The 27,536-nt window shown below is 52.1% G+C and overlaps 1 protein-coding gene across 1 annotated transcript; it reads right to left on the bottom strand.

The window, feature by feature from the left end:
* Window positions 1-1,155: 1,155 nt before the first annotated feature.
* Window positions 1,156-27,473, bottom strand: SMPD4 (sphingomyelin phosphodiesterase 4). The gene is made up of 20 exons (XM_081113473.1): window positions 27,391-27,473; window positions 25,138-25,219; window positions 19,668-19,754; window positions 18,681-18,823; window positions 18,457-18,532; window positions 17,352-17,460; window positions 17,187-17,239; window positions 16,517-16,668; window positions 14,610-14,742; window positions 11,852-11,923; window positions 8,818-8,904; window positions 6,185-6,330; window positions 5,426-5,516; window positions 5,047-5,147; window positions 4,392-4,555; window positions 3,739-3,944; window positions 3,160-3,393; window positions 2,806-2,937; window positions 2,488-2,616; window positions 1,156-2,358 (listed from the first exon to the last, which is right to left on the bottom strand). Exons 1-20 carry the CDS (start codon window positions 27,435-27,437, stop codon window positions 2,029-2,031), a joined length of 2,574 nt encoding a protein of 857 aa, XP_080969599.1. The 5' UTR covers window positions 27,438-27,473; the 3' UTR covers window positions 1,156-2,028.
* Window positions 27,474-27,536: the final 63 nt, after the last annotated feature.

The raw sequence follows: 27,536 nt of genomic DNA, 5'->3' as shown, positions 1-27,536 counted from the left end.
AGCCTGGCATGGGGGGTGGGCTCTGTGGTGCAATTGGCATCTGTGCCTGGAGGTGTGGCTGGACACAGGTGAGCCAGAACGAGAGGGAGAGGGTGGATAGGGTCCTGGAAGCCCAACCTGCCCTGGACTTTCTAAGGGAAACAGGGTGGGGGTGGGTGGAGATACCCATGGGTTCCTCAGAATGCATGCCTCAATTTGGGTTCCCATTCTGCGACCCCCATCCTTGGGGACGGCCACACCTCTCAGTGCCAGCTTGTGCTGTTCGGGGGCTCTCCTGCCCCAATGCCGGACAATCTAGTTTCTCCCCGTATGTGTCGGGGTCCCCCAGTGCTGGATCTCAGAAGCGGGACAGTGCACGGGCTCTTTAAGAGCATCAGTGGGATTCCAGCAGCCTGTGTCACGGGGCCAAAATTCCTGCTGTTTTTTATGGCCTGAAGTTACCGGGACTTCTCTACCAGCTCTGGAACCCCGGGCTGGGGGGCTGGGACCCCTGCTTCTCATGGGCAGCCTCTGCAGAGACGATCTCCCTCCCAATTAAAAAGGCGGCTCCCGTGGGAGCTGGGCCAGCCCATCCCGCCTCCACCCCTCCCACCCCCATGCGTCCTTCTCTCCTCTGGTGCAGGGCTTCCACGCAGCCAGCGTTCCGGCGGTTCTGATGGTTGCCCCGCATTTCAGTTGTAATTTTGATGTCGTTGCGGGAGGCGCAGAGTACAGGTGTTTGCCCTGCCATCTCGGTTCGCGCAGCAGGCTCATTTTTAAGTCGGTTCGCGCAGCAGGCTCATTTTTAAGTTGGTAATTTTGTGTGGCCTGCGAATGATGTTATAAATATCCAATGGCCCTTGGCAGAAAGCAGGTTCCCCACCCTTGGCTTAGACCTAGCTTGGGGGCTGTGCTAGCTGAGGGGTGACAGGACACCCAGCAGGCTGAGCCCAGGCACCGAAGACTCAGGGTTAAGAATGGGTTACAAGCCTGGTTGGATTTTTGGTCACAGGTTACCAAATACCACGATATGGAATTCACATCAAAATATAAAACAACACTCCCTGCACCCCACGAGATGGCTGGTTTAAATCCCTCTTCAAAGAGTTGTTCCCTCTGGTGTCATCTGTAAAATGAAAGGTGTGGGACCCCGTGGGAAATTCTGACAGTGAACATGTAATTGTTGTGTAACTTTAATATTTAAGTGGTATCGAAAGGTTACTGTCTTTGCACACTTGATTTTATTGAAGGTACAAACGCTTTTGATCATCTTTGGTTGTAGACCAGAAGCTGGCAGAGGGACCGGGCGGTCCTGTCTGGTCTCCTAGGCCTGCACGGGACGAGAGCCCGTCCTGAAGGACAAGGTGGTGGCACGGGCCACCCCGGAGCGAGGTCTTGCTGACTTGGGGGCTGAGGGAAGCCAGGTGTCCCACCGAGCACCCGAAGAACCCTTTCTCCTCAAAAGCCGGATTGTATGGCCCAGACTTCCCGTCGCTGGGAGAACACGAGGAATAACCCTTGTTTTGCCAAGTGTGGTGGCGGATGTAGTTTGAAAATGAGGGCTCCGAGAATCGCCATTTAATGTTCTCAGGCGTCGCTTTTAGGGTCTTTGGTCCTTCTCTGGAGCCAGAGGCTGAGCTGCTGTCCTGGGGTCACCCAGGGCGGAGACTGAGGCCACACTGCTCGCCTCAGGACAGCGAGGCCGCCGCCCCCCGGAAGCATGGACTCCTTGGCTTCGCATGGCTAAACCCTGAAACAGTTAAAAAGAGAAAAGCCTTGACAGCCATCTTCTTGCGGAGCCTCCAGCTCAGGGAGGAGGAAGGCCCATGGCCGGCCCCGGTCTGTCCCCATCCCACGCAGCTCATGGGCCCTGGACGCTGCTCTCTTCCTGGCCAAGTCTGGACTGTGTGCCCTTCTCCTTCGTTCTTCCGAACGGTTCGGAGGCTACAGGAAAATGCTCCCTGGAAGCGTGACGGTGACCAGGCTCAGGTGCGGAGGTGGCCTCCCAGGTACACGGGAGGGGCAGTGTGGGGAGAGGCTGGCTTGTGGTCAGAGCTGGTGCAGCTTGCCCTGCTCCGTCAGCAGTGTCATGGCCGCAGCGTAGAGGAAGTAGCCCAGCACGAGGAGCAGGGCAAAGGGCAGGGGCCCGATGCGGAACAGAGAGGCCACAAAGAAGGCCAGCAGCAGTGACAGCAGCGTCCGGTAGCTGCCCAGGAAACGAAGGCTGAGCCTGGGGCCCCGGGCACGGCTGGCCACACGCCCCTGCCCCACGGGGCTCAGCAGGTGCCTGTCAGTCAGCCCTGGCTCCATGAGGTGGTATCTACAGAAGCTGCCGAGGAAGTCAGCCCGGGAACACAGGGCTCTCATCTGGCCTGCAAACTAGAGCACAGACAGAGAGGCACAGGGGAGTGGGCAACAGGCAGGGGCCACACTTTCCACCAGCCCCTCCGTGAAGCTCTAGGATGGAAGGGACGCTGAGCTGAGGATGTGGCTTCCCACCCCACTCACCCTGTGGTTGACGGTGGAGGACAGCCGGAAGAGCAAGCGGACCAGGCTGGCAATCTCATAGCTTCGGATGGGCTGCAGTTCCGAGTCCCCCTGGTACTCGATGTCAAACTTCCGCAGCCCGTTGATGATCTGGAAGCAGCAGGAGAGGTGAGCCCCAGGGGACAGCGGGGCCTCAGGAGCCGTCCAGAAAACACACCTTTGCAAACAACTCAGCAAAGTTGTCTCTGATTATGGGGGACGGGGACAGGCTGGTGGGACCACCCGTGTGCTATCTGGAAAGCCCTGGAGAGCCAGGCCCCTCTGGGACATGGGCCTTACCTGGTACCGGCCCAGGGGGGTGAGGATGAGTCCGTCCTCACCCACGATGCAATCCGGGAGCTGCTTCTTGCCGTTCTCATCCTGAGTTGTTCCCATGGAGAGAGTGAGCTGGGCGAGCTGGGCCTCGCTGAGCTGTCAGGGAGAAACTACTGCTTGTTTCCAGGTGAAGGGAGCAAACTGGTCTTCAACCCCTCGGCCTCTAACAACGATGGGACCCAGACAACATTGCAGGCACAGGCCTGCCTCTCCCGCAGGAGCCCAGACTAGGTCCTGGTCTTTGGCTGGTCCCGGGCTAAGCAGTGGGGTGAGGGCACGGGACCAAATCTGGGGAGGGAATGGCCTCACGGCTCATACTCGGAACATCTGGCACAGGTACTCCAGGGCCTTCTCCAGGTACTCGTCAGTCTTGCGGATGCTGTCCTGCCCCATGTCGTCCAGGTCATTGGCTGGGTAGGAGCTGTTTGTGTCCGAAAGGCAGAAGCCCAGCCAGGACAGAAAAGGGCGACTGGCTGTGCTCTCCCCGCACTGGTCAGAGATGGACTTGGCTGTCTGCTTGGCCTGCGTGATGAGCTGAGCCAGGCGCAAGACCTGTGGGCAGATGGGAGGTCACTGAGCTCTGGTGGCCACCTCATGGCACCCAGCCCCCACCAGGTGGTCCCCGGGAAGCCTGCCAAGGGCCAGGAGGGTGGCTTCCACATGACAATGATTTTCAAAAACTAAGCTGCATATTCTAAATGTGGGAAATGCCCAACAAACACTGCCTCTATTATTAGAAAAAAAAATTAGCCTTCACTGAACCTAAAAGGGGAGGAGGGAGTACTAGTGTCTCCTCAACACCTAGTCTTCCTCCTTCCCCCCAGATGTGTGCACCCTTCTTGGCTCACTGTCCCAGAGGTTCAGGATGGCCGTGACTGGCTGAGCCGACTCACTCACCAGTGTCCGGACCTCTGGCCCGAACATCGGGGTGTATTTGCAGTCCTGGCCTTCCAGGCTGTAGACATGGCTCTTCACCTTGAAGGAGGTGTCGGTGACGGCCGGTGGCCAAGACGAGAGGAAGCTGCCGGTGAGTGTGGGGGCCGAGAAGAGTCGGTGCTGGCGGTGGGCGATGACGAGTTCGGGCTCCAGGAAGAGCTGCTCGCCTGGAAAGCAGGACACAAGCCTGGGTTTGGCTTCCAAGGACACAGAATATCCAGTTGCTGCTGGCAGGCTCCCTAAGTGCCTCCTGAGTTCCCGAACGGCAGTGAACATGCAGCAAGGGAGCCCAGGTCCTGATGCTCTGAGCCCTGCCAGTCTCAACAGGAAGCCAACACTCCCACGAGGTAGCATAAGAAGCTAATGCCCAACAAAGCTGGCTCAGACGAAAGCAGGACGGGCACCTGACTGCCACAAGTCACCAGGGAGATAGCTCAGAGATCTGCACCCCGCTCTGCCAGGCACGCTGAGCACGGGGAAGATGGGGTTCAGCCAGGCTCAGACCTTCCTCTTGCTCTGGGCACCAGGATTCCCTACAACACCCTTTGCCAAGGCCCCCCACAAGCCTGTGAGGCACAGACAGGGTCTGCGGGTCCCCCTGGCTAAGGGCTTACCTTTCTGGATCATCTCAGCCAGGTTGGGCTGGGCAAAGACTTTGGCCACTCGGAACACCATCAGTGCGTTCTTGGGGCTGACCAGGTCAGTGCGCAGCGCGCGGCTCAGGAAGCCCACGAAGAGCTTGGTGTACAGCAGCAGGTTCTCCTGCACAAAGGGCGCCCTGGGGACCGGCAGCTACTCAGGGACCAGATCTTCCACACAGAGGTGTCAAGATCAGTGGCTGAGAAGGTCTGGCGGTGTCCAGGGAGGAGGCAGGACAGACTGGCAAGGCCTAGGCCCCCAAGGACAATGGACTATCCCTAGAATGAGGCCCTTTCCGAGATGACCAAGACCATGGCAAAAGTTGGCCAGGGCACCAGAGAGGGGTGCCGACGGAAGCCTGGGGGCCAGCTGGGAGATGGTGGGGAAGTGCGGTGGCTGCTATGAACGAACTGGTGAGGAAGGTTTGGGGGTAAGCGTGAACATAGACCTGAGTGAGACAATAATGGCAAGGAGACAGGGGAAGAGGGTGACCTGCTATTTCCACAGGAAACCAATCCCAGGCGAGACACAGCAGCATCAAGTGGGGCGCGGGTGGCCTGTGCTCCCCCTCAGAGAAGAGCCCCGAGGGCCACGAAGCAGCCCCCCTGGGGGGGCAGGGTGCAGGCTCACCATCTCTCAGACACACAGCGGGCCTGGCCATCACTACCCTGAGGCTGCTTCTCAGGCGCGTACCTCCAGGGCTGCAGGTAGCTTAACCACATCTCCAGGACCTGGCGAGACACGTGGACACAGTGGGCGGTGGGGGCAGGCGTTGGGCCTGATCCTTGGGCCATCTGGCCCAGGAGGGAGCTCAGGGAGCAGGGGCACGTTTCCAGCTGCAGGGCTTTGCTCTGCAGGGGTGGGCAGGGGTGCCACCATCTGGCTTCTTCCTGCACTGCCCTGAGAGGACACACAGGGGTGCTCAGTGCACCCCTTGGATGGTCACTCTCAGTGTCCCCTCAGAAGGGGGCCAAGTGCAGCTCAGTGAGGCTAACAGGCTGATACTCACGGCTCTGAAGGACGCGTCCAGGGGCCAGTGGCCGAAGCAGTGCTGCAGGAAGAGGTAGAGCTTCTGCTGGACGAACCTCGGGACAGCAGCCCTATGGAGAGGAAGTGGGTCACCTCACAAGTGAGCCCAGCGTCTCCTGCTTTAAGGACCAGCTCTGCCAGGAGGGGCACTGGGTTCCCTCTGGGGCTGAGACTTCCTATTTTTAGCCCCATTCTTCAGAGGAAGAAACCGTGGCTCAGAGAGGTAAGGGGACATTCCAAGGATACACAGCACACGTGGCCAATCCAGTGTGGCTCCTGTACACTTGTCAGCTTGGCTCACCACCCCAGCCCCTTCCCTGCCTGAGAAGGGGGAGGGGGCAGCATAGAGCCCAATCTCCTGTGACAACTGAGCCACTCTGCTGAGAAGGCCCTCCTAGCCACTGGCCTTTGTGCCTGCCACTGGAGGAAGGGACAAGAGCATACAAGACAGGGCCTTTCCTGGCCAGCCTGGCTCTTGGCGTATCGGCATGATGCTCTAACCAATTGCAGCCTGGCTTTCTAATGAAGAGGGCAGGCCTGGAGGGACAGGCCATGGCAGCCAGAAAAGCAGCTGGATGCCCCACCCACCTTTGGGGCCAGGGTAGGGATGAGGAGCCAGAGCCAGGAGGGGACAAGGTGAGGCCCCACACGCCCTGGGGAAAGTCAGTGGGCAGCATGTGTGCGGAGCACAAGGAGGCAGGCTGAAGCACAGCAGCCCTGCATACAGCCCCATACCCACCGTTTGAATTCCTCCAGGGGGCTGGTGGCATGGGAATGGGCGGAGGGCGAGACCTGCTCGGGCTTCAGGCTGTTGGAAAAGGCGTGCAGGTGTTTGATCAGCAGGCGCACCACCAGCACGTGCTCCTCGGTGGGCGTGAATGACTCCTAAGGTTGAGAGGGGTGTAATGTCAGGATCCAGGTTTTCTGGGCTTGAACCCCCAGGTCTGAACACATCCCAGCAGGGCCCATCTCACTGCTCTCCCCACAGGATGCATGGGCCAGGCTGAAAGCTGGACCACCTGGGGCCCCACCCATACCTGCCACCCGCTGATGACTCTGGCACTGCCGGGTCCGAGACAAGCTAAGAGTGGCGAAGCCTGCACAGTGTGCCTTGGGAGAGCTGCTAAAAATCCAAGGTCCAAGTGCTTCTCTACAGGCTTCAAACCCCTTTTTCAAACCCTCTGTGGGTGACTTGTCATTGCTGCCCATCTAGGTCGCCAGGGGTCCTCACCTCCTGGCCAGCCAGAGGATGAGGAGGAGCAGGGGGCGGGCAGGCTGCCAACCCACCTGGGGTCTGGACTGGGTATTCCCCTGCCTCCCAGGTGTGTGCAGACAGGTTGCCGTGGCCACAGCTTCCCTTTCCGGGTGAACCTCTCCAGCTCCTCTTCCTGCCACAGCCCACCTTCTACCTGCTCTCCCTTCTAGACACAGTCCTCCCTCTGCTGCTAATGGACCTACTGGTCAGCACCACCCCAAAGACAAGAACACGGTCAATCTTGTGAGCTGGACTTTTGATTCAGAGTCCTGTAGGATCTTTGAGAACCAGACCCAGAGCAAAGCCTGTTCGCCAGCTGTTCAGGGATGGAGTGCAGGGTGAAGCCCCGAGTAGCGGAGGCCACATGGGAAGGCAGGACCCACTGCCCCATGCCCCGCACTCTGGCTGTCCAGACCAACATGCTCCTCTCCCCACACTCACCTGAGCTCTTTAGGGCCGCAACAAACTCAGAAGAGCTCTTGGCAGCCTCATCCCAACCCAGAGCAGTGCTGAGCACAGCCCAGTCACAGACCTCTCATGGGCTGAGGAAGCCAGCCTAATGGACCTTGCCCACATCCATGCCACTCTCTGTCATGGAAATGCCTCCACAGGCCCAGGTGACACCCCCCGCCCCCCCCACATCTAGGGATGATACTATGCTACTAAGGTGATTTCCTTCTGCTTATTTGCATTTTAAAGTCTTTATGCAATGAATCTGCCTTGTTCTGAAGAAAAAAGCAAAAAGCATGGGCTATTTTAGTAATATAAGATTAGAAGGGCATCAATATCAGACCTGAGAACTTCCTGCTCAAAACCCTCCCCCTTCTCCTTCCTGACCTCTCCCTCTTACCTGGCCGTGGACAGGGGAACCAGGATCCCCAATCCCATCTCGACCCATCCTTCCTGGGATTTCTGGAGAGCCGGCTCCCTGCCCGGGCCCCCAGCAATCACTGTAACCCCATCGGCTATGCTCCCTCAAGCCAGTCTTCCAGCTCCACACCCTCCTGAGCCAAAGCCCCGCAGGAATCTCTGCTTACGTGGCAGGGGGCCTCCTTTTAGGGACACTTTTCCAAAGCCCATTCCAGGCTCTTGGCCCTCCTGCTGCAGAGTGAATGCAGCCAGATGTTTCTCCAGGGACCCTCCCCAATAGAGGCTGGAGCGGCACCAACTTCTGTGCCCAGCTGGCCCATACTGAACCTTCTGGAACATGCTCTTCCCTCCTCACTGCAGCTGCTGCTTCTGAGCAGAAACCCCAATATGTGCTATGCACTGACAACCTATCCCAGCAAAACAAAACTTTGCACCTTGTGTTCAAATTCAACGTGTGCTCCCACGGACAATGAGATAGACAGGCTCCGAGCACGGCTCCATGCACCACTCGGCCGTTTCTGCCCAGACTTCTGGCCTCATCTCATACATCAATGAACTATGAGGCTGTCAGTCCTGAAACACCCTACAGGGCTGAACTCCACTTTGCTGGCCTCAACTCTGTCACACTATTCATTTCTGCCGAAGCAGACCAGTCTCCATGAGGTCACAAGACTGGGCCTGTAGAAGGCCAGGCCTGGGTCACCCAAGAACTGACAGCATTTCCAGGCCGGAGGACCAAGCCCAAAGTTCTCCTGCCTCTGCCTCACACACAGGCTCAGCTCAGCAGAACTGCAGCCCCGGGCCTCGTGGCCTCGGTCACTTCAAGTACAGGCTTGAACCGCAGGGTGAGTTGGGCTCTACAGCAAAAGCAAAAATATTTCGCTTCCTCAAACTAGGGCCAAGCATGGAGCCACCACAACACATAAGAACTTGTGATACCTCAACTGGCTTGAGGCATGACCAGGAAGATCTGATGACCCCACAGCCAGCAGGGATCATGTGCCTCACTTCCTGCCACATGGCTGCACATCCCAAACCCTGGCTAGTCTACAAATCCGGAGGCTGGGCCACGCTGAAGGGCCATGGCCACCCTCAAGCCCCAGGGCCTGGCTGTGTGTGGAACGGTCTCTGTATCACCCCCAGCAGGCCCCCAGCCATGCCCTCGCTTTACCACTGCACTGACATGAGCTCTGTGGCCTACACCACAGGGCAGGGGTGAAACGGAACAGATCAAGAGCAGCCAGTACTTGGTAGGCGTGGAGGGCCTGGAGGCTGGGTTGGGCAGGGCTGTGAAGGGCGCTGGAGACACTGAGTCGGTAGTGCAGAACCTCCAGCTGAGACAACAAAACAGAAGCCAGAGAAGGCGGAGGAAGGGGAGGGGAGAGAGGGGAAAAGAAAAAAGTGAGAGCCCAGAAGTAAGAGAAAAAACAAAAACAAAAAACAAAAACAAAAGCATGTCAGTGACAATCCTAATAACCACAGCCCAGCAACCTCAGGCCAGTGCGGCCACCCTCATGGCAACCCAGACCGCCCCTCCTAGCAGCACCTGCCAGGCAGGGCGTGAACAGACCCTTCAGACGACCCGAGGCCCCTCCATGCCACTGGGCCTGAAAGCCTCTCCAGCTCTCCGAGGTCGGCCTGACTCACTTTCCCTCCTGAGGTCCCGCTCTCCCCTGACCCTGAGGGCCCTGTACACGCAACCACAGCCCACGAGGAGCCCAGGTGCCAACAACCAAGGCCCTGAAGGCCAGAGCCTCCGGAGAGAAACTCTTTAGGATCCAATTCTAATGGAGGCCTCTCTGCCAAGAAAACAAAGCTATGTAATTGCCTGGGCTTCGCTGGGTTGTCCTGAGGAAAAACTGACCAGCACAATTCCTATGTGTCTAAGATCCAGTCAGTGTTCTGTCCTGACGGGGGCTGGTTCCTAAAGGCAGCACACAGTGAGCACAGCTCAGCCACCAGGCCCCACCAAACGCCCTCCACACTCAACATTCCGGAAATGGTTAAAGGAGACACAAGCACTCCTTGGATCTAATTCTGGGAAGACCAGCCTCTCTCTGCCTCACAGGGACCCCAACCCTCCAGATACACAGAGCCTTTCATTAGTCCCAGTGGCAAGAATCTGGCCATGGTCACACACTCCCTGAGCCTGGGATGCTGGAGATGACAGCTGAGCTCCCATGCTGCCTGGCCCCACCCAGGACCTTCCACCCTCCCTCCCTGCAGCACCAAGGCCTGCAAAAGCAGCGCTCTGTCAGCCAAGCACAGCTAAGAGCCAGTCCAGGCACACATCCTGCCCTGCGAGGGCCATGCCGTGGGCTGAGCAGCATGCTTCACACAGGAGAGGTCAGAACGAGTGTGCCAGCCTCCAAGGGACAGGCACAGCCAGAGACACGCGGCGCAGGGGTGAGGAGGAGCACAGCAAGAAGGAGTTGGCCATTCACAGCCTTCCTTCAGGCCAGACCTTGGGCTCAGCTGCAGCCCTCAGGAGGAATCAGGGCATACAGTTTTCCTGTTGGGTTCCTGTCCTGGCCAGTGGGGACACAGGGCAGCCTCATACCAGCCTGCAGGGCTGTGGCCATCCTTACTGCCCTCCCAGAAGCCCCACTCAGCAAGCTGGGTGGAATGGAGGCCAGGCCTCCAGGGAGCGAGCATGCACTCTGCACCCAGCCCAGCCCAGCTCAGCCACAGACACACTGGGGATTTCCAGGTGCTACACTCCCTGCCTCCCTGAAACCAAAACTCACAAGAGTTTCCGTATGGTGCAGTGCAGGCAGCATGGGCCTGGATAAACGCTAAGGGGCCTCAGATGAAGCAGACCGCCACAGCTGTCTTTCCCGGCTTCCTACACACCCAGTTGTTTCAGGTTTTGCTTTTCTACCTCAATAGGAGGGAAAGGGCAGAACCTCTCTGATGCCAGGTGAGAACAACCCCCTCCGCCCCCACCCGAGACATCCTGAGCAGCTCTCACACACCCTGTGGTCTGACCAAGAGGAGGAAGCAAATGTGGGGAGAAGGGGAAGGCCCCCCTGCTTTGGCAAGGACAGGCACTGCCTCTTCCCCATGTGGACTCAGACTAGAAAGGCCTTTCTGCCTCGCTATCTGCTGAAAATGAGAGCGGCATGCTTCCACTGGCTCGGGAGACGGAACAAGCAGACAAGGAAGGCAGTGCAGCGATGCGGCCTCTGCAAGACCAAGCCACGTGCACAGGGGCTGAGGAGCCTCCCAGGACCCCTGACCACTGTGCACCAGCCAGGAACATGCAGAGTCAGCTCTGGAAGATGGAAGAGCAGTGCAAGGGCTTTGTGACCTGAGAGGCCCAGGATGGAGTCCCATGTTCTCCTCCTCCTCCTCCTATGTGACACCAAGGAAGCAGACTTGGGGACTTTAAAAGAGCAGCGGTGGGAGGGCTGCACCCCAACCCACCACTGGGCAGAGCACTGGGACCACAGAACTGGTTGCTGAGACTCTGCAGCAGGAGCAGAACCCCCACTTCTCCCCAGAATCACAGAGCAAAAGTTACAGACAGCCATTTTCCATTTTTATAAAAACCATAGATCCTTCATTCCCAAGGAAGCTTATGAGAATTTTTGTCTGGCAGTGACAGAAGCAACCTGGTACAGAGAAGCCTGGCACTGCAGTCTCACGGAGTAGGAGCCTAAGTGCCCATCTTACTAACTGAACAGAACTGTTCTACCCTGACAAGTCAGTCCAGTGGGCTATGGGCCCTGGGACAGCACCCCCAGAGGGTGCCAGGGTCTTGGCCACCTCCACAGCTTTACACACACGTAGCCCAGGGAGAGAAGGGGAGAGGTGAGGAGGAGGAGGAAACAGGCCAGGCCACATGCAGGAGGATGTCAGGCTCCACCCACCACAAAGCCTGCTGATGTGCAGAAGGTGGAGACCCAGGGTGGCCGGGGTCTGTCAGGCACCCCTCAGCAGGAAAGCAGGAGGCGCTGTGATGACAGACATGACAGACCAGACACAGCTCCCAGAAGCATCAGCGGCTCCCTTGCCAGAGCATGAGCACCACCACCTCATCTGTTCCTGCTGCCACAAGGGGGCTCTGGAAGTAGCTCAGGAGGACCCCAGACAAGAGGCCTCCAGCCCTCAGGGTGCAAGCCCACCACAGAACCAAACCCACCTGCTGGTCAGCATCTGAGGGAGGGGTGGTTTCCCACCATCCAGCCCTTGAAAACTGACATCAAGGATAGAAAGCAGCAGGCTGACCAGGCACACCAGGACAAGCGCAGGGGATGGAAAGAAACTATGGCAACGTACCTTGGCGTGAGGGGACTGCATTTTTTGGTACATCTCCAAGGAATAATGATGAAGCCACATTTCAACAAAAACCTGCAAAAGAGTATTAGCTGGTTAAATGAATTAGCAACAGTGTGAAGACTATTCAATGGAGGAAAGGACAGTGTTTTCAACAAATGCTGCTGGGAAACAGGATATCCACATGCAAATGAATGAAGTTGGATCCTTACTTAACACCATAAACAAAAAATAACTCAAAATGGATCAAAGACCTAAATGTAAGAGCTAAAATGATAAAGTTCTTAGAAGCACGGGGAGAAACCTTCATGATATGGAATTTGGCAATTATTTCTTAGACATGACTTCAAAAGCACAGGCAACAAAGGAAAAATAGACAAACTGGACTTCATGAAAATGAAAAACTTTTGTGTGTCAAAAGATATTATAGACCAGTGATGGCGAACCTTTTGAGCTCGGCGTGTCAGCATTTTGAAAAACCCTAACTTAACTCTGGTGCCGTGTCACATATAGAAATTGTTTGATATTTGCAACCATAGTAAAACAAAGACTTATATTTTTGATATTTATTTTATATATTTAAATGCCATTTAACAAAGAAAAATCAACCAAAAAAATGAGTTCGCGTGTCACCTCTGACAAGCGTGTCAGAGGTTCGCCATCACTGTTATAGACAGTCTGGCCAGTGTTGCTCAGTGGTTGAAGGTCGACCTATGAACCAGAAGGTTATGGTTTGATTCTTGGTCGGGGCACATGCTCGGGTTGTGGGCTCAATCTCAGTGGAGGGCATGCAGAAGGCAGCTGATCAATGATTCTCTCTGATCACTGATGTTTCTATCTCTCTTTCCCTCTCTGAAGTCAATAAAAATACATTTTAAAAAGTAATAAATAAATAAAAGATATCATAGAATAAAAAAGCAACTCAAAGAATGGAGGAAAGTATTTGCAATTCATGTATCTGATAAAGGATTAACACCTAAAATATACAGAGAATGCCTAAAACTCAACAACATAAAAACAAACAGCACAATTAAAAAATGGGCAAAAGACTTAGACATTTCTCCAAAGATAAGACAAATATCCAATAGGACATGAAAAGATGTTCAATACCACTAATCATTAGAGCAACAAATCAAAATCACAATGAGATACCACCTCATATCCATAGGATGGGTATCATAAAAAGAACAGAAAATAATGAGTGTTGGAGAGGATGTGAAATAACTGGAGCCTCTGTGCACTGCTGGTGGGAATGCAAAATGGTGCAGCCACTGTGGAAAACAGTATGGCTGTTTTTTAAAAAAATTTAACTATTACTAGATAGTCCAGCAATCCACTTCTGGGTATATACTCAAATGAATTGAAAGCAGGGTCTAGGAGAGCTATTTGCACATCCATGTTCATAGCAGCATTATTCATAATAGTCAATAGGTGAAAGTAAATCAAGTGTCCATTGACAGATGAATGAACAAAATGTGATTATTTACATACAATGGGATATTACTAAATATCCTAAAAAAGGGAGGAAATTCTAACACATGCTATAACATGGATGAACTTTGAAGGTTCACTATACTAAGTGAAGTCAGTCAGTCATAAAATAAAATCATGATTCCACTTATATAGGCACCTAGAGTAGGTCAAATTCATAGAAATAGAGTAGCATAGTGGTTGCCAGGGGCTGGGGGAGAAGAGGAATGAGGAATTATTGATTAGTGGGCACAGAGCTTCAATTTTTCAAGATAAAAAAGTCTTGAGATCAATTACAACAATTTTAGTATACTTTAAAGTGGTTAAGATAGTAAACTTTGTGTATTTTACCATAATTCAAAAAAATAAAAATTAAAACAACCCTCCCGTTCTGTCCTATAAGCCCATGCCTTGGTCACCTGCCCTCCTCACGGCTGGCAGAACCCAGAGCCCACTTAGCTGGGCGCCAACTGAAGCACTGGGCCCCTCAGTGAACAGGGAAGATGATTCCAGATGCCCCACCTCCCAGTGCTGCTGACAATAACATGGAAGTCTCTAAAAACACAGCAACCCCCACGCCAAGAGTTATGTACCAGGTGGGAGGGACAGAACCCCACCTTATCCACTCCAGGTTGCCAATAAGCAATGTTGTGGTTGCCGTCTCAGCCCCAGAATCCTGTGTCAGAACCAGCCTAACCGCACTCTCCACGGTGGGACAGCAAGGCCCGGAAGGCGGCCAGCGCTGCGCTGCAGGAGTGAGCCAGACCAAGCCTGGGGGACAGGCTGACATGGGGCACTGCCACCTCCCCTGTGGGTCCCTAGGACAGAAGGGCCGGGGGCTGCCTGCTGACCAAGGTGAAGGTTTCAAAGGCCCTCTCTATTAAGCATCATAAAAATGTAGCCGGTGCAGGATTTAATATCCACATGACAGTGATCACAGGAACCTTCCCAACCACATGGGAGCGCGTCAGAAAGGTGGCGTGGTGAGAACTTTTACTCAGATTTACTGCAAACTACAAGACTGGGCAGTGATTACATCACCATGAGAAAAACAAAACAAAACCCTGCACAGGAAATCCTGGGATGAAAAACACTGGCAATGAGGTACAGGTTAGATAGGTGGGTCAATTTCTTCCCGCCTATTTTTCTAAATGTCACAGAAGGGAAATATTGACAATTCAGAAGCACCATCCAGCTCAGCGGCAGTCCTTAGGCCTCTGGCCCATGGGGTGGAAAGTGGTGAGCAGTTTATTTTGAAATGGAAGCAGAGCGGAGCTGCCTCAGTTCTCACCTGGAGTAGAGTTTCCGACCTCCAGATCTCATGGGAGGCAGGGTCTGCGTTCACAGATGTCTGATGAGATATATGTCGCTTCAGAAGACTGGGGTGGTGGAGGCCATAGGAAGCAAAAGGCATGGCTGGAGTCCTGAGGAAGACAGAGAAACAGGCCTTCATTAGGGGCAACTTGGACATCAAAATCAATGACCACAACAACAATTACAACCTGTTGAATCGTACAATGACTACCCAGCCCATGTGGATTTATACAAACAAACGGGAAGAGAATGTTCCCTAGTAAACAAAGAAGTGATGACATTTAAAAATTCATCACTTGGCACCATTCCATTAATAACTGATTTGGCCAAGGAGCACCAAGGGATGCTAACATTAAGTGATAAGTATAAAGTCTCACAATATCTTCCCATTAAATTCCTCTTGTTAATTATTATTGGAACAAAGTACTTATTTAACTTTACAGCAGGAAAACATGGCCAACCCCCTGCTTAGCCCAGTGATCAAGCTAATGTCGCCTATAATGGGGCACATGGACACCATGAGTCACCGCCGCAGAGCTCCTACCAAACAATGTCCAACCTGGGCCCGATCGTAAGAAAATACCCGAGAACCCAGGTCCAGGGCATTCTGCACGCACCTAGACTGCATGCTACAATGGTGTCAAGTTGCAGATTGAAGGGGACTATAGAGACATCTGTATGTAATAAGTGACCCTGAGCTGAATCCTACTCAGGTAACTGCCATTGATGGGATAGCTGGTGAAGCCCCAGTGGGGTCTGAGGATTAGACAGTGGCCTGGTAGCAATCCCTGCTCCCTGACTTGGAGAGAAGTGCTGTGGTTATGAAGGAGTGTGCACTCACTATTAGGAGATACACTCTGAAATATTAAGAGATAATGGGCATCATATCTATAACTTACGTAAAGGACCCAGAAAAAACATACAGATAGAGGATAAAAACAATTTAGAAATCTCTGGCTGAAGGGTCTATAGTAGTTCTTTATGTTATGCATAGCAACTTTTTTGTAAGTCTTAAATATGTAAAAATAAGCAGACAAAATCAGGCCCAGAAAACCATTTGGCAGCTGCAGTCTGCCTGTGAGAAGGCGTGATTCTGGCCCACCCCAAAGCCCCCCTCTCCTCTTTCAATCCCCTTTCCTTGGGGGCATCTGTCTGTATTTGTGAGCTTGGGGTATGGCATGTGCCAGATGTGGGGTGGGCTAGCATGTGCAGGAAAGCCTGCCTGCAGCCTCCCAGGGAAGGAGTTGGGCCAGTGAGGTGGAGGAGGGTCAGAGGAGCACAGGCAGTGGCTGTTAGGGCAGGAGGATCTCCTGGGGAGAGCCAGCTAAAGGGCCCCGTTCACCTCCAGGCTGCACAGTAACGGCCTGCTCACTGACATAAAATGCTCTCCATCCCAAGAACTCTGGCTCAGGCCAAGACCTGGTTCTCAAGTCACACAGATTCCTACTACTTCATGGATCACATAACAATGTTTTGGTCAACAACGCTGCTGCTTCAGCAGCACATATACTAAAATTGGGACCATACAGAGAACATTAGCACCTCAGTGTAGGGAATGGATGTTGCATGTGGGGAGGATGCTATGGGCAGAACACAGCCCGTTCTCACAGCAGGGCCATGCAGCCACAGGGCCTGACCACTTCAGGGATGGTCACTGGAAACCAAAACAGACATCCTCCTTACCCCTGCACTCTAGTCTGTGCCATGGCAGCTGGGGTAGGGGCATCTCAGGCATAAGAGAAACTGGGGAGCCCTGGACAGAGTGGGCACCATTGTTGCATGAGCAGTGCTCAATGACCAGGCTACTCCTTTGTAGAATAGCTATTGGCAGGCACGGGATACCTCAGGTACTGGCCAAAGGCCAGGGTAGCCGGAGAGCCTTACCTGGGAGCTGGTGAGGGGCTGGGCCCCCCAGGACTGGAGGAGAGTGGGGGGAGCACGCTGCCTTCTGTGGGCAGGAACCACGATAGGTACCTGTCCACCAGGATGAAATAGGCACAGTCTGAAGTACGAACATGGAGGGCCCCGGGGAGTGGCTGAAAAACAAAACTCGAGTTAGTGGGTCGCGCTGGGCCCCACCCCAGGCTGCTGACCCCAGCAATCACACAAAAGCTTTGGGATGTGGCTGCTTCCCTGAGGCCAGCCCACACACACTGAGGGTGGTGCCAGGAGAAAAGCCCCCATCACAGGCAGCCTGACTAACCCTCAGTCCTACCCATCTGTGACCCCTCCACTCTGCCCCACTGTCTGGTAAGCACCTCCTATGGGAAGCCCCCTGACTGCCACTTAGGGTGCCTGTCACCCGACATCACCTGTCAAGTCCGCCCACCAGTCTACTGCCCTAAGTGACTGGAGGAGGGAGGAAAGGAAGACCCAGAGAAATGAGGCAGGAAGGGAAAAGGAGAAATGGAAGACAAAGCAAGGCTGGCAGCTGGCTCTCAGGCAAATTCCAAGCTCCCCTTGCTGGGTGAAAACAAGAGCCCAGGGCCACGCCCCCCACCCTCTCAGGGGTTTCCAGTAAAGCAAACTCTGTTCAGAGGAATCCCTTCTGTACCTTTTGAGTGATGAGGCTCAAAGCGAAAAAGAACATGTAATACTCGAACGGATCTGAAGGCAGGATCAGGGGACAAACGGCAAGGCAGTTGGGCCACCGCACCCCCACTGACCCCACACTGCTGGCCACCCCAGCCTCCCTACCCACGGGGTCAGCAAAGGATACTGAGGGCCAGGTTCAGGCCGAGGCCCCCGGTGGGAGGGCACTGGACCTTATTGTGGTATAGAGGGCTGTCAGGGACCACGTGCTCCTGGATGGATGCCTTCACGGGGCCCTGTGGAGAGAGGGAGGCAGGCTCGCAGGCAGGCTCTGGCTCAGTGCCCCATGTGTGCAGTCCTTTGGGAAGGCTGCTGAGGAGGCGGCCAGCACATGGACCCTGTTCATGGGAACAGCACTACCTCCTGCATAGTACTTAAGCAAGCTTTCACTTAGAATCTCTCATTTATATATATAAACGCATAAGCGACGGGCTGATGGGCTGGTAATTATGACACGCACTGACCACTAGGGGGCAGACGCTCAATGCAGGAGCTGCTGAGTGACAGCAGCTTTGCAAAGTGCCCTCTCAACATTTTGGGACTCCTCGGGGGATGTTGGACTGCTGGTTTCGGCCCCATCCCTACGGGCCAGGCCAAGGGACCCCACCAGTGCACGAATCGGAGCACTGGGCCTCTAGTATCATCAGAAAGACCCACCAACAGCAAAGGCAGCAGCTGTGCACATTTATGAGCTTAATGAATCCCATCTCCTCTGCTTTTCATACCCACCGAGCAAGTCACCCGTTGTAATCAGTCACATGGCCCTGCCTATCATCTAGCCAGTAGCAAACTGGGCAGCATGGTGCCTTTCCCATTGGCAGAATTTGTGATGATCTTAAAAATTCCAATTTGTGCCGAAACCGGTTTTGGCTCAGTGGATAGAGCATCGGCCTGCGGACTGAAAGGTCCCAGGTTCGATTCCAGTCAAGGGCATGTACCTGGGTTGCGGGCACATCCCCAGTAGGGGGTGTGCAGGAGGCGGCTGATCGATGTTTCTCTCTCATCGATGTTTCTAACTCTCTGTCTCTCTCCCTTCCTCTCTGTAAAAAAGCAATAAAATATATTAAAAAAAAAAAATTCCAATTTGTGATGCCTCCTTGACCCTGAACAGATACCATGGCATTCTCCTGCCCAATGTGACAGCCCCTCTGAGCCCCGGCCCACCTACCACCACTGCAGCCACTGTCTGGGGTCTCTGCCCAAGCACAGCTTTCACCCCAGGGCTTACTTACAGGCAGGTAGGAGACAGGAAAGTCAAACTTATAGTCTTCAGCTTGAAGTTTATATACCAACTTCATCATTGGGCCACTGAGTATGAAATTAAGACAAGAAAAGCAGGCAAATGAACTGCAAACCATCTTGCTTTGATTTGTTTCTTAACTTTGAAAAATACAATAATTTAAAAGTGGGATCACCAGAGGAAACATCCGGCTCCTCAGGTGACAAACCTACCTACCCAGGGTCTAGAAATTCCATCGCGATGCTGTATTCGACAGGGCTCACACGTCCCTGTAAGGAGCGGAGGTTCCAGCCGATGAGAACACCGTCCAAGCTGCCGAAAATGCTCTCTACCAGCCATGGGAAGATGGCATGCAGCTCCTGAAACAGTGTGCGGATGAGGCCTTGGGCAGGCTTGCTGAGGACCAGAGCTCACTGCTGGGCTGTGTGCCAGCTCCGGTCCTGCATCTCATGCTGCCCACTTCCCTAGCTGGACCTGAGCTCTGAGCATGGAGGGCTTACTCCCTGGTTCAAAAGCCCACAGGACCAGCCCGGCACCCACAGGAACCCTGGCACAACAGTCCAACAGGAGAGCAGCAGCCTTGGACCCTTTCATCGTGGTTATGGGGCATATCCAGCAGTATTGTTTTATATGTGGGCCAGTTAAATTAGTCACCATATTTAAAGAGATCTTTACTAAGGGTGGCAATGTTCTTCTCAAAGTGAGCCCTTGAAACTGAGACTTGCTGTCATTTGGTAGTAACTCCTTGTCCAGGCCAGCTTCTTGAACTTACTTACTACTAATTGACAATTCTGGGTGTGATGGGAGCACACATTTTCAGTATTTACACCAGAGTTTCTCCACTTTGGTACTGTTGACATTTTAGGCTGAACACTTCTTTGTTGTGGGGGTTGCCCTGTGCATTATGAGACGTTTTACCAGTGTGGCTGGTCTCTACCACTTGATACCAGTAGCACCACTCCTCTGTGATAATTAAAAATGTCCCTGGACACTGCCAAGCATCCCGTGTGGGACAAAAGCATCCACGGTAGAAAACCCTGGCTTACATGTTCACATGTTTAAATGTATCCACATATGCGACAGTCACAATGCCGGTCAGGCCTCTGTGTAGGGCAGGGCTCAGAGGTGGAAACTAGGGACTATAAGAACATTTTTCAAGGATAGCATGAGACATGCCCCAAAGAGATGCTAGCAGAGCTGTACCTTTGCTGGAAAATCTTCTATGACTTTAACCAAGTCTTGGCACCGCTGTGCAAAGGGCTTATTTATTGTGTCAGCTTTCAGGCTAGCCTATAAGAAACCGAAAAAATATCATGAACATATTCATTTTGCAGCTTTTGATGATATTCTGGCTCGAGTCAAAACAGAAACCCAAGTGATAGGCAGGAGTGAGATACATACCACCAACCTGATTCCCCAGCACCTCATACATTAGGTCAGGCATATGTCAGTGACCTAAAGGATGCAACTGGAAGAGAGGCTGAGGTACCATGCCTTCTAGACAAGTAACTATCAGGCTTGCTTCCCAGCAGCCTCTGTTAGGCATCCCCAGTTACCTCAAAGAACTGCATATTACCAAAATAAAACTGACTTCTGCCTGACCCACAAGCAGGGGGTCAGCCCCACATTCAGGAGAGGCCCCTATGGGATAGGGCTCCCCTCATAGACCACAGAGTGTTCACCAAGTGTGTATGCAATGAACGGTAAATTCCTATAGGACTGCCCACCCATGATTTACACCACTGTGACCATCAGTAAGAATGCCCAATAAAATGAGGGTGTTACTTGTTGCTATTTAAGCCCTTAACTAAAACATCTTTTATTTAGTGAAAATGAACCTACTGAACCTTCATAACTGTAAGAAACAGGCAGGGATCCCAAGAAATCAGAAAACACCAATCAGAAAGAATAAATGCACCCCTATGTTCATAGCAGCACAATTTATAACAGGTAAGATTTGGAAACAGCCTAAGTGCCCATCAGCAGATGAGTGGATTAAAAAACTGGTACAACTACACAATGGAATATTATGCTGCTATTAAAAAAAAAAAAAAAGAACTCTTACCATTTGCAATAGCATGGATGGACCTGGAGAGCATCATGCTAAGCGAAATAAGCCAGTTAGAGAAAGATAAATATCACATGATCTCACTAATTTGTGGAATATAATGAACAACATAAACTGATGAACAAAAATAGATCCAGAGACAGAGAAGGATCAAACAGACCGTGGAACCTCGGAGGGAAGGCAGGCAAGAGATCAACCAAAGAACTTGTATGCATGCATATAAGCATAACCAAAGGACACAGACAGTAGCGGGGAGGGGAATTGTGCTGGGGGGCCGGAAGAGGGATAGTGGAAAGAAGCCAGGAAGAGGTCAATGGGGGGGAAAAGGAGATATATGTAATACTTTAAACAATAAAGAATTTAAAATTTTTAAAAAAAGAAGTAATAGCCGAAGCCGGTTTGGCTCAGTGGATAGAGCGTTGGCCTGCGGACTGAAAGGTCCCAGGTTCGATTCCGGTCAGGGGCATGTACCTGGGTTGCGGGCACATCCCCAGTGGGAGATGTGCAGGAGGCAGCTGATCGATGTTTCTAACTCTCTATCTCTCTCCCTTCCTCTCTGTAAAAAATCAATAAAAGTATAAAAAAAAAAAAAGAAGTAATAAAGACAAACAAAAGGTAAAAAAAAGAAAGAAATAGGCAGGGACCTTGCAAGATGGCAAAATAGGCAAATGCCTGTACTTGCTGCCTCCCACAACCACATCGAAATTACAACTAAAATACAGAACCACTATCATTCAGAACCGTCTGAAAGCTGGTTGAATGGAAGTCCTACAACTAGAGAAGTAAAGAAGAAAGAAAGCACATTGAGACTGGTAGGAGGGGCAGGGGCATGGACCAGGATGGTCTGACACCCACCTGTGTCGCTTTTTTAATTGGGAGGGAGATCATCTTTGCAGAAGCTGCCCAAGAGGAGCAAGGGGTCCCAGCCCCACACCAGAACCCCAGCCCATGGTTCCAGAACTAGGAAGAAAAGTCCCTGTAACTATGGGCTGTAAAAACCAGTGGGGATTGTGTCTAAAAGACACAGAGGCTGCTGGAGACCCAGCTGTTCCTTTTAAAGGGCTGGCGCACAAACACACTTAGATTCAATACCTCTGAACTTCAGCACCAGGCGGCTCTGGAGGACTCAGACACATATGAGGAGGAACTGGACTGTCTGGCATCGGGGCAGGAACCAAGGGTGGCTTTCTCTGAGACGGTGCTTTCAAGGATCATTGTTCCTGTGCTGGGACCTCCCCTATTAGAGGGCTGACTGTCAGCCATATCTAGCAGCCCACACTGTTTGCTCCGCCCTAGGGATTCCCTATCCACGCCCCATTAAATTTGCAGCCCCACCCAAGCTGTTTGCAGCAGCTTTTCCATATGAATGTCCTGTCCTGGCTCAGGCTTCAGACTTTGCTAAAATCTCTCAAACAAGCTGCAGCTGGTGACAGCATGCCCCAAATCTACCAATAAAAGGCCCACGACCAGCATTAGCATGAGCCAAGCCTGCCTTGCTTCACATATGGGCCTTGCCTCCTGCACAGCAGCTCTCCCACTGTCTTTGCAGCTGGTCCTCACAGCCAATTGGCCTGGAGGTCAACTCCTCCCAGAGACGCCAACAGCAATCAAGGCTCAACTACAAGACTGTGCATACAGCACACACAGGGACACACTTAGAGTGTCCAGCTCAGGTGACTAGGGAGGTTGAGCCACTGGGCCCTACAGGACACCTACTACACAAGGGCACTCTACCAATTCCAGGAGACATAGTAGCTCTACCTAATTCATAGAAACAAACACAGGGAAGCAGCAAAAATTCAGAGACAAAGAAACACATCACAAATGAAAGAAGTGGAAGCAAGCAAACTACTGGATACCGAGTTCAAAACCACAGTTATGAGGTTACTCAAGGATCTTCATGAGAGCTTCAAGGGACTAGTGAGACTTGAAAGTCATTCAATGTCATGAAAAAGGGCCAGTCAGAAATTAAGCATACACTAACTGAAGTAAAGAACCACTTACAGGAATTCAACTAGAGGATTCTGAGATTCAAGTCAATGATTTGGAATATGAGGAAGCAAAAAACACCCAATCAGAAGAGCAAAAAGAAAAAAGAATAAAAAAAATATGAAGAACGTGTAAAGAGTCTCTGGGACAACTTCAAGCGTACCAACATTGAAGGGGTGCCAAAAGATAAGAGAGAGCAAGAAATTGAAAACCTCTTTGAAGAAATAATGACAGAAAACTTCCCCTACCTGGTGAAAGAAATAGACTTACAAGTCCAGGAAGCGCAGATAGTCCCAAACAAGAGGAACTCAAAGAGGCCCACACCAAGACACATCATAATTAAAATGCCAAGGGTTAAAGACAAAGAGAATATCTTAAAAGCAGCAACAGAAAAGCAGTTACTTACCTATGAAGAAGGAAGGGGAGGGGGAGGAGGAAGAGGAGGAGGGGGAGGAGAAGAGGTAAGAAATATGAACAATAAAATGGCAACAAATACATATCAACAATTGAATCTAAAAATCAAAATAAATGAACAGAAACCTAATGAACAAAATAAACTGGTGAATAAAACAGAATCAGAGGCATGGAAGCATGGGACAGACAAATCTCAGAGGGAACGGGGGAGGTGGGGGATTGAAGAGATTAACCAAAGATCTTACCTATGGACACAGACAGTAAGGTGGTGAAGGCATGGGGTGGGGTGAGAACTGGGTGGAGGGAGGCAATGAGGGGCAAAAGGGGGAACATCTGTAACACTCTCAACAATAAAGATTAAAAAAAAAAAGGAAAAATGTAAAAAAGAAACAGGCAAGTTAAAATCCACATATGGCTTCAGCCAAGTGCTGACACTAATCATGAAGACCATGGAAAGGCCAGAAAGCATTCAGGACAAGAACTAAGGAAATCTACCTGAGTTCATGGGGTGTGTACCTTGACTACACAAAGAAAAAGAAGCCTCCACACACATGGATGGAGGTCAAGAGGAAATGTCAGAGTTTCAATGAAGAGGGCTTTGCCCAAGGATATCTAAGGCCTTGTCCAGCTTCAAACAAGGGTGGAGTCTATGGGGCCTCAGTCAGAGGTGAAGACTTGGGCTGTGTAGGTCACAGGTTGGATCTGTTGGCTCTAGTGCAGTGGTTCTCAACCTTGGCTGCACATTAGAATCACCTGGGAATCTTTTTAAAATCCTGATTTCTGGGCCTCATCCTCTGGAAATTCTGTTTCTTTGTTACTAATGTTGTGGCCCCACCCCATAACAAAGAAACAGAATTTCCGGAGGATGAGGCCCAGAAATCAGGATTTTAAAAAGATTCCCAAGTGATTCTAATGTACAGCCAAGGTTGAGAACCACTGCTCTAGAAGGTACACGAAGGAAGAATGTCCTTCCAAATAAATGTTTATCTCAAGTATCTTCTGGGAACTGAAATTTGAACCTTTCACCACTGATATCTGTCTTATGCTTAACTTCTCAGCATCATATTTAATATATATATGATAATCCTCATCCAAGGACATTTTTCCCAGTGATTTTGAGAGAGTGTGGAAGGGAGGGATGGATGGAGGGTGGGGGGGAGAGAGAAACATCAATGTGAGAGAGACACATCAATTGGTTGCCTCCTGTACTCACCCCGACCAGGGCCGGGGATTGAACCTGCAACCCAGGTATGCACCCTTGACTAGGAATTAAACCATAACCGTTTGGTGCCTGGGCCACTGCTCTAACCACTTAGTGCCCTGGCCAGGGCTCATGTTTAATATTTAAAGTACAGTCCTGGTTGCCCCCAGCAGAACAGTGTTCCTCCATCTTTCACTAATGACAATTATGACTATTACACATTTGTGTAAGGATTTACAAGACATAAAATTTGAAGGTATATCTTTTCAGTTGCTCCTCCCCATACCCTGGGTAGCAGGGAAAATGGCATTTGAATCATCTCGCCCTGTAGATGAGAAAACCAGGGCCCAGAGGATGAGTGAACCCACGTCCTGCAGAGGCAGAGTCAAGCCTAAGGATTTCAACCCTGAGTCCAGTGTTATTTTCATCACATGCACCTTAAAACAACCACTGGAGCCCTCACCGGTGTGGCTCAGTGGATAGAGCGTCAGCCTGTGGACTGAAGGGTCCCAGGTTCGATTCCGGTCGAGGGCATGTGCCTTGGTTGCAGGCACATCCCCAGTGGGAGGTGTGCAGGAGGCAGCTGATCGATGTTTCTCTCTCATCGATGTTTCTAACTCTCTATCCCTCTCCCTTCCTCTCGGTAAAAAAATCAACAAAAGATATTAAAAAAAACAAAAAAACAACCACTGGAGAGTTCAAGTTGGTGGGAGGAACTCCCAGGTCCCTTAGCTTTGTTTTTTTTTAAAATATTTTTATTGATTTCAGAGAGGCAGGGAGAGGGAGAGATAGAAACATCAAAGATGAGAGTGAATCACTGATTGGCTGCCTCCTGCATACCCTCTACTGGGGACTGAGTCTGCAACCTGGGCATGTGCCCTTGACCGGAATCGAACCCAGGACCCTTCAGTCCGCAGGCTGATTCTCTATCCACAGAGCCTAGCCAGCCAGGGCAGTCCCTCAGCTTTGAACTGACACTCACACGGGCAGTTGATATTTACCAGTAGGAAGCTGGGCTGTTGCAGGTGAGGGAATGCCATAGTAGCCTCTGGTGGAGTTGAAAACGGCCGTCTTAGGAAACCACTGTGGAAAAGCAAATAAGAAATCTCAACATCTGCCAAACACAACACTGTATCGTTTCACAATGCCCAGGAGGACATTTGTAGAACTCATCACATACTGCATTGCCATGTCCCTTGTGTTATAGAAATGCCATTCTCACGCAGCCCCCACAGTGGCCAGCTTCAGAGACACGTTTGCGGTGGCAAATCCTTGGTAATAGGTGGTAACGCTTGTATAGCACTTGCTATGTGCCAGGCCTGGTTCTAGGGCAGCGGTTCTCAACTTGTGGGTCGCGACCCTTTGGGGGGTCGAACGACCCTTTCACAGGGGTCGCGTAAGACCATCGGAAAACACATATATAATTACATATTGCTTTTGTGATTAATCACTATGCTTTAATTATGTTCAAGTTGCAATGAAAATACATCTTGCATATCAGATATTTACATTACGATTCATAACAGTAGCAAAATTACAGTTATGAAGTAGCAACGAAAATAATTTTATGGTTGGGGTCACCACATGAGGAACTGTATTAAAGGGTCACGGCATGAGGAAGGTTGAGAACCACCGTTCTGAGGCTCTGCATATATTTCTCATTTACTTCTCAGTGGCAGCCAGAATTCTAAAGCTAGCCCTCCAAGTGCCAGCCCCTGGTTATCCAATCACAACCATCTGGATATTGCTGTGAATTTTGCAGATACAATTTAAAGTGTCAAGTCAGTGGACCATAAAATACAGAGCAGCCTTGGCTGACAGCCAGCGAGGAAACAGGGACCTTAGTTCTACAACTCCCAAGAACTAGATCCTGACAGCAACCTGAGTAAGCTTCGAAGCAGATTCTTCTCCAGAGCATCTAGATAAGAGCAAAGCACCATGATTTCAGTCTTGGACTGAGCAGAGTGGAAGCTTGCCTAGCTCCAACGATGGGTTACTGCTGGCTTTCCCTTGCACGGCTTTGCCTACTGGCCTGAGTAAGGGCACTGAGGTAGCAACTGACAACTTAATGTGGATGGAGAGGTTGGGTGCAAGGAGACGGTGTAGGCACCTGAGAAGCTGGCAGGAGACGCACATATCTGTCATTTGGCAATATAAACACCTCCACGTTTTTCCCTCAACTCTTAAACTAGCGATCAGTTTCCGTTTTAAAGAAAACTTAAGACAAAACACCTCAGTCCTGAATCAAGTGGTCATGAGAACTATTCCAAAACTATCAACGCAGCATAAAACCCTGAGTTGCTTGCAAAGGGCAGAGCTTTAGGACGAGGGGAAAGCACCCCCTTGCTCAGAGGAAGTCTGGACCAGGCAGGGGCTGAAGGAATGAGGCCAGAGGTGCCAAACGAGGGGTCTTTCCAAGGCAGGCAGTGCCTCTTACACAGGTCTCCGACCCTGCCCTGGTCTGCCCCCCCCACCGCCCCCCATCACCCCTTCTGTGCTGTGCACCAAGCGTCTGCTTCATCCTACCACTTCAGCAACCCCTTTCCTCAGGAGCTGCTTCCGACCTAGTTTTGGGGTTTCTTCTGAGAGCGGCAGCCCTCAGGCATCGCTGATTCTGCCAAGGACTCCCTCTAGCTATGCGGTTCTCAACCTGTGGGTCGCGACCCCTTTGGGGGTCGAACGGCCCTTTCACAGGGGTCGCCTAAGACCACCGGAAAACACATATATAATTACATAGTTTTTGTGATTAATCACTATGTGGGGGTCACCACAACATGGGGAACTGTATTAAAGGGTCGCGGCATTCGGAAGGTTGAGAACCGCTGCTAGCTGCTCTGAGGGGCCGAACAGGATCCCCTTTGTCGCTCACAGCTGCCCTGAGAAGCAGGCACTGGGCACCATGCCCCGTACCACGGAGGAGAGTGGCTCGGACAATGGGAGGAAGGCTCGGGCCGGGACCCACACCCGGCTCTTCTTCCTACACGGTTTGTTGAGTCCAAAGCTCAAGATTCACTCGCAGCTTTCCTTCCTCCAACTCGTTCAACGAACGTTCACCGAGCACCCACCGGGACTGGATGTGTGAGCCGCGCGGGAAGGCGGCATGAGGGCGGAGCCCAGGCCCTAGGCTCCCCCGCCGGCCCGGCCGGGGCAGAGACGCGGAGGCCCGGCCCGGGCTCGCGGAGGAACGAAGGCACCTTCAGCGGAAGCTCAGAGAGGCTGCCGGGACCGTCGGGCGCGCGGCTCCCGCTACTCACCTGTGGAGTCTACAGCGTTCCTCATCTTCAGGGACTGGGGCTACCATTCGGCATCCGGCGCCAAGATGTCGTCATCAAACTGCGCGTCGCGCCGCGCCACGCCCCCCTGGCCTGGCGGGAAACGCGCCGCCACCTCCGTTGGCAGC

Source organism: Myotis nattereri (assembly GCF_964212035.1).
Source record: "Myotis nattereri genome assembly, chromosome: 19".
Classification (NCBI taxonomy): Eukaryota; Metazoa; Chordata; class Mammalia; order Chiroptera; family Vespertilionidae; genus Myotis; species Myotis nattereri.
The sequence above is the reverse complement of the archived record's forward strand: the minus strand, read 5'-3'. Positions and strand labels throughout refer to the sequence as shown.

Excerpts from the sequence above, each read along its gene's own strand:
- SMPD4 (XM_081113473.1), bottom strand. The coding sequence starts at position 27,437 with ATGGTAGCCCCAGTCCCTGAAGATGAGGAACGCTGTAGACTCCACAG. Across the intron at positions 18,824-19,667 it reads TAGAAGATTTTCCAGCAAAG|GAGCTGCATGCCATCTTCCC; the intron begins GTACAGCTCTGC and ends ACACTGTTTCAG. Across the intron at positions 2,359-2,487 it reads CCTCCACCGTCAACCACAGG|TTTGCAGGCCAGATGAGAGC; the intron begins GTGAGTGGGGTG and ends TCTGTGCTCTAG.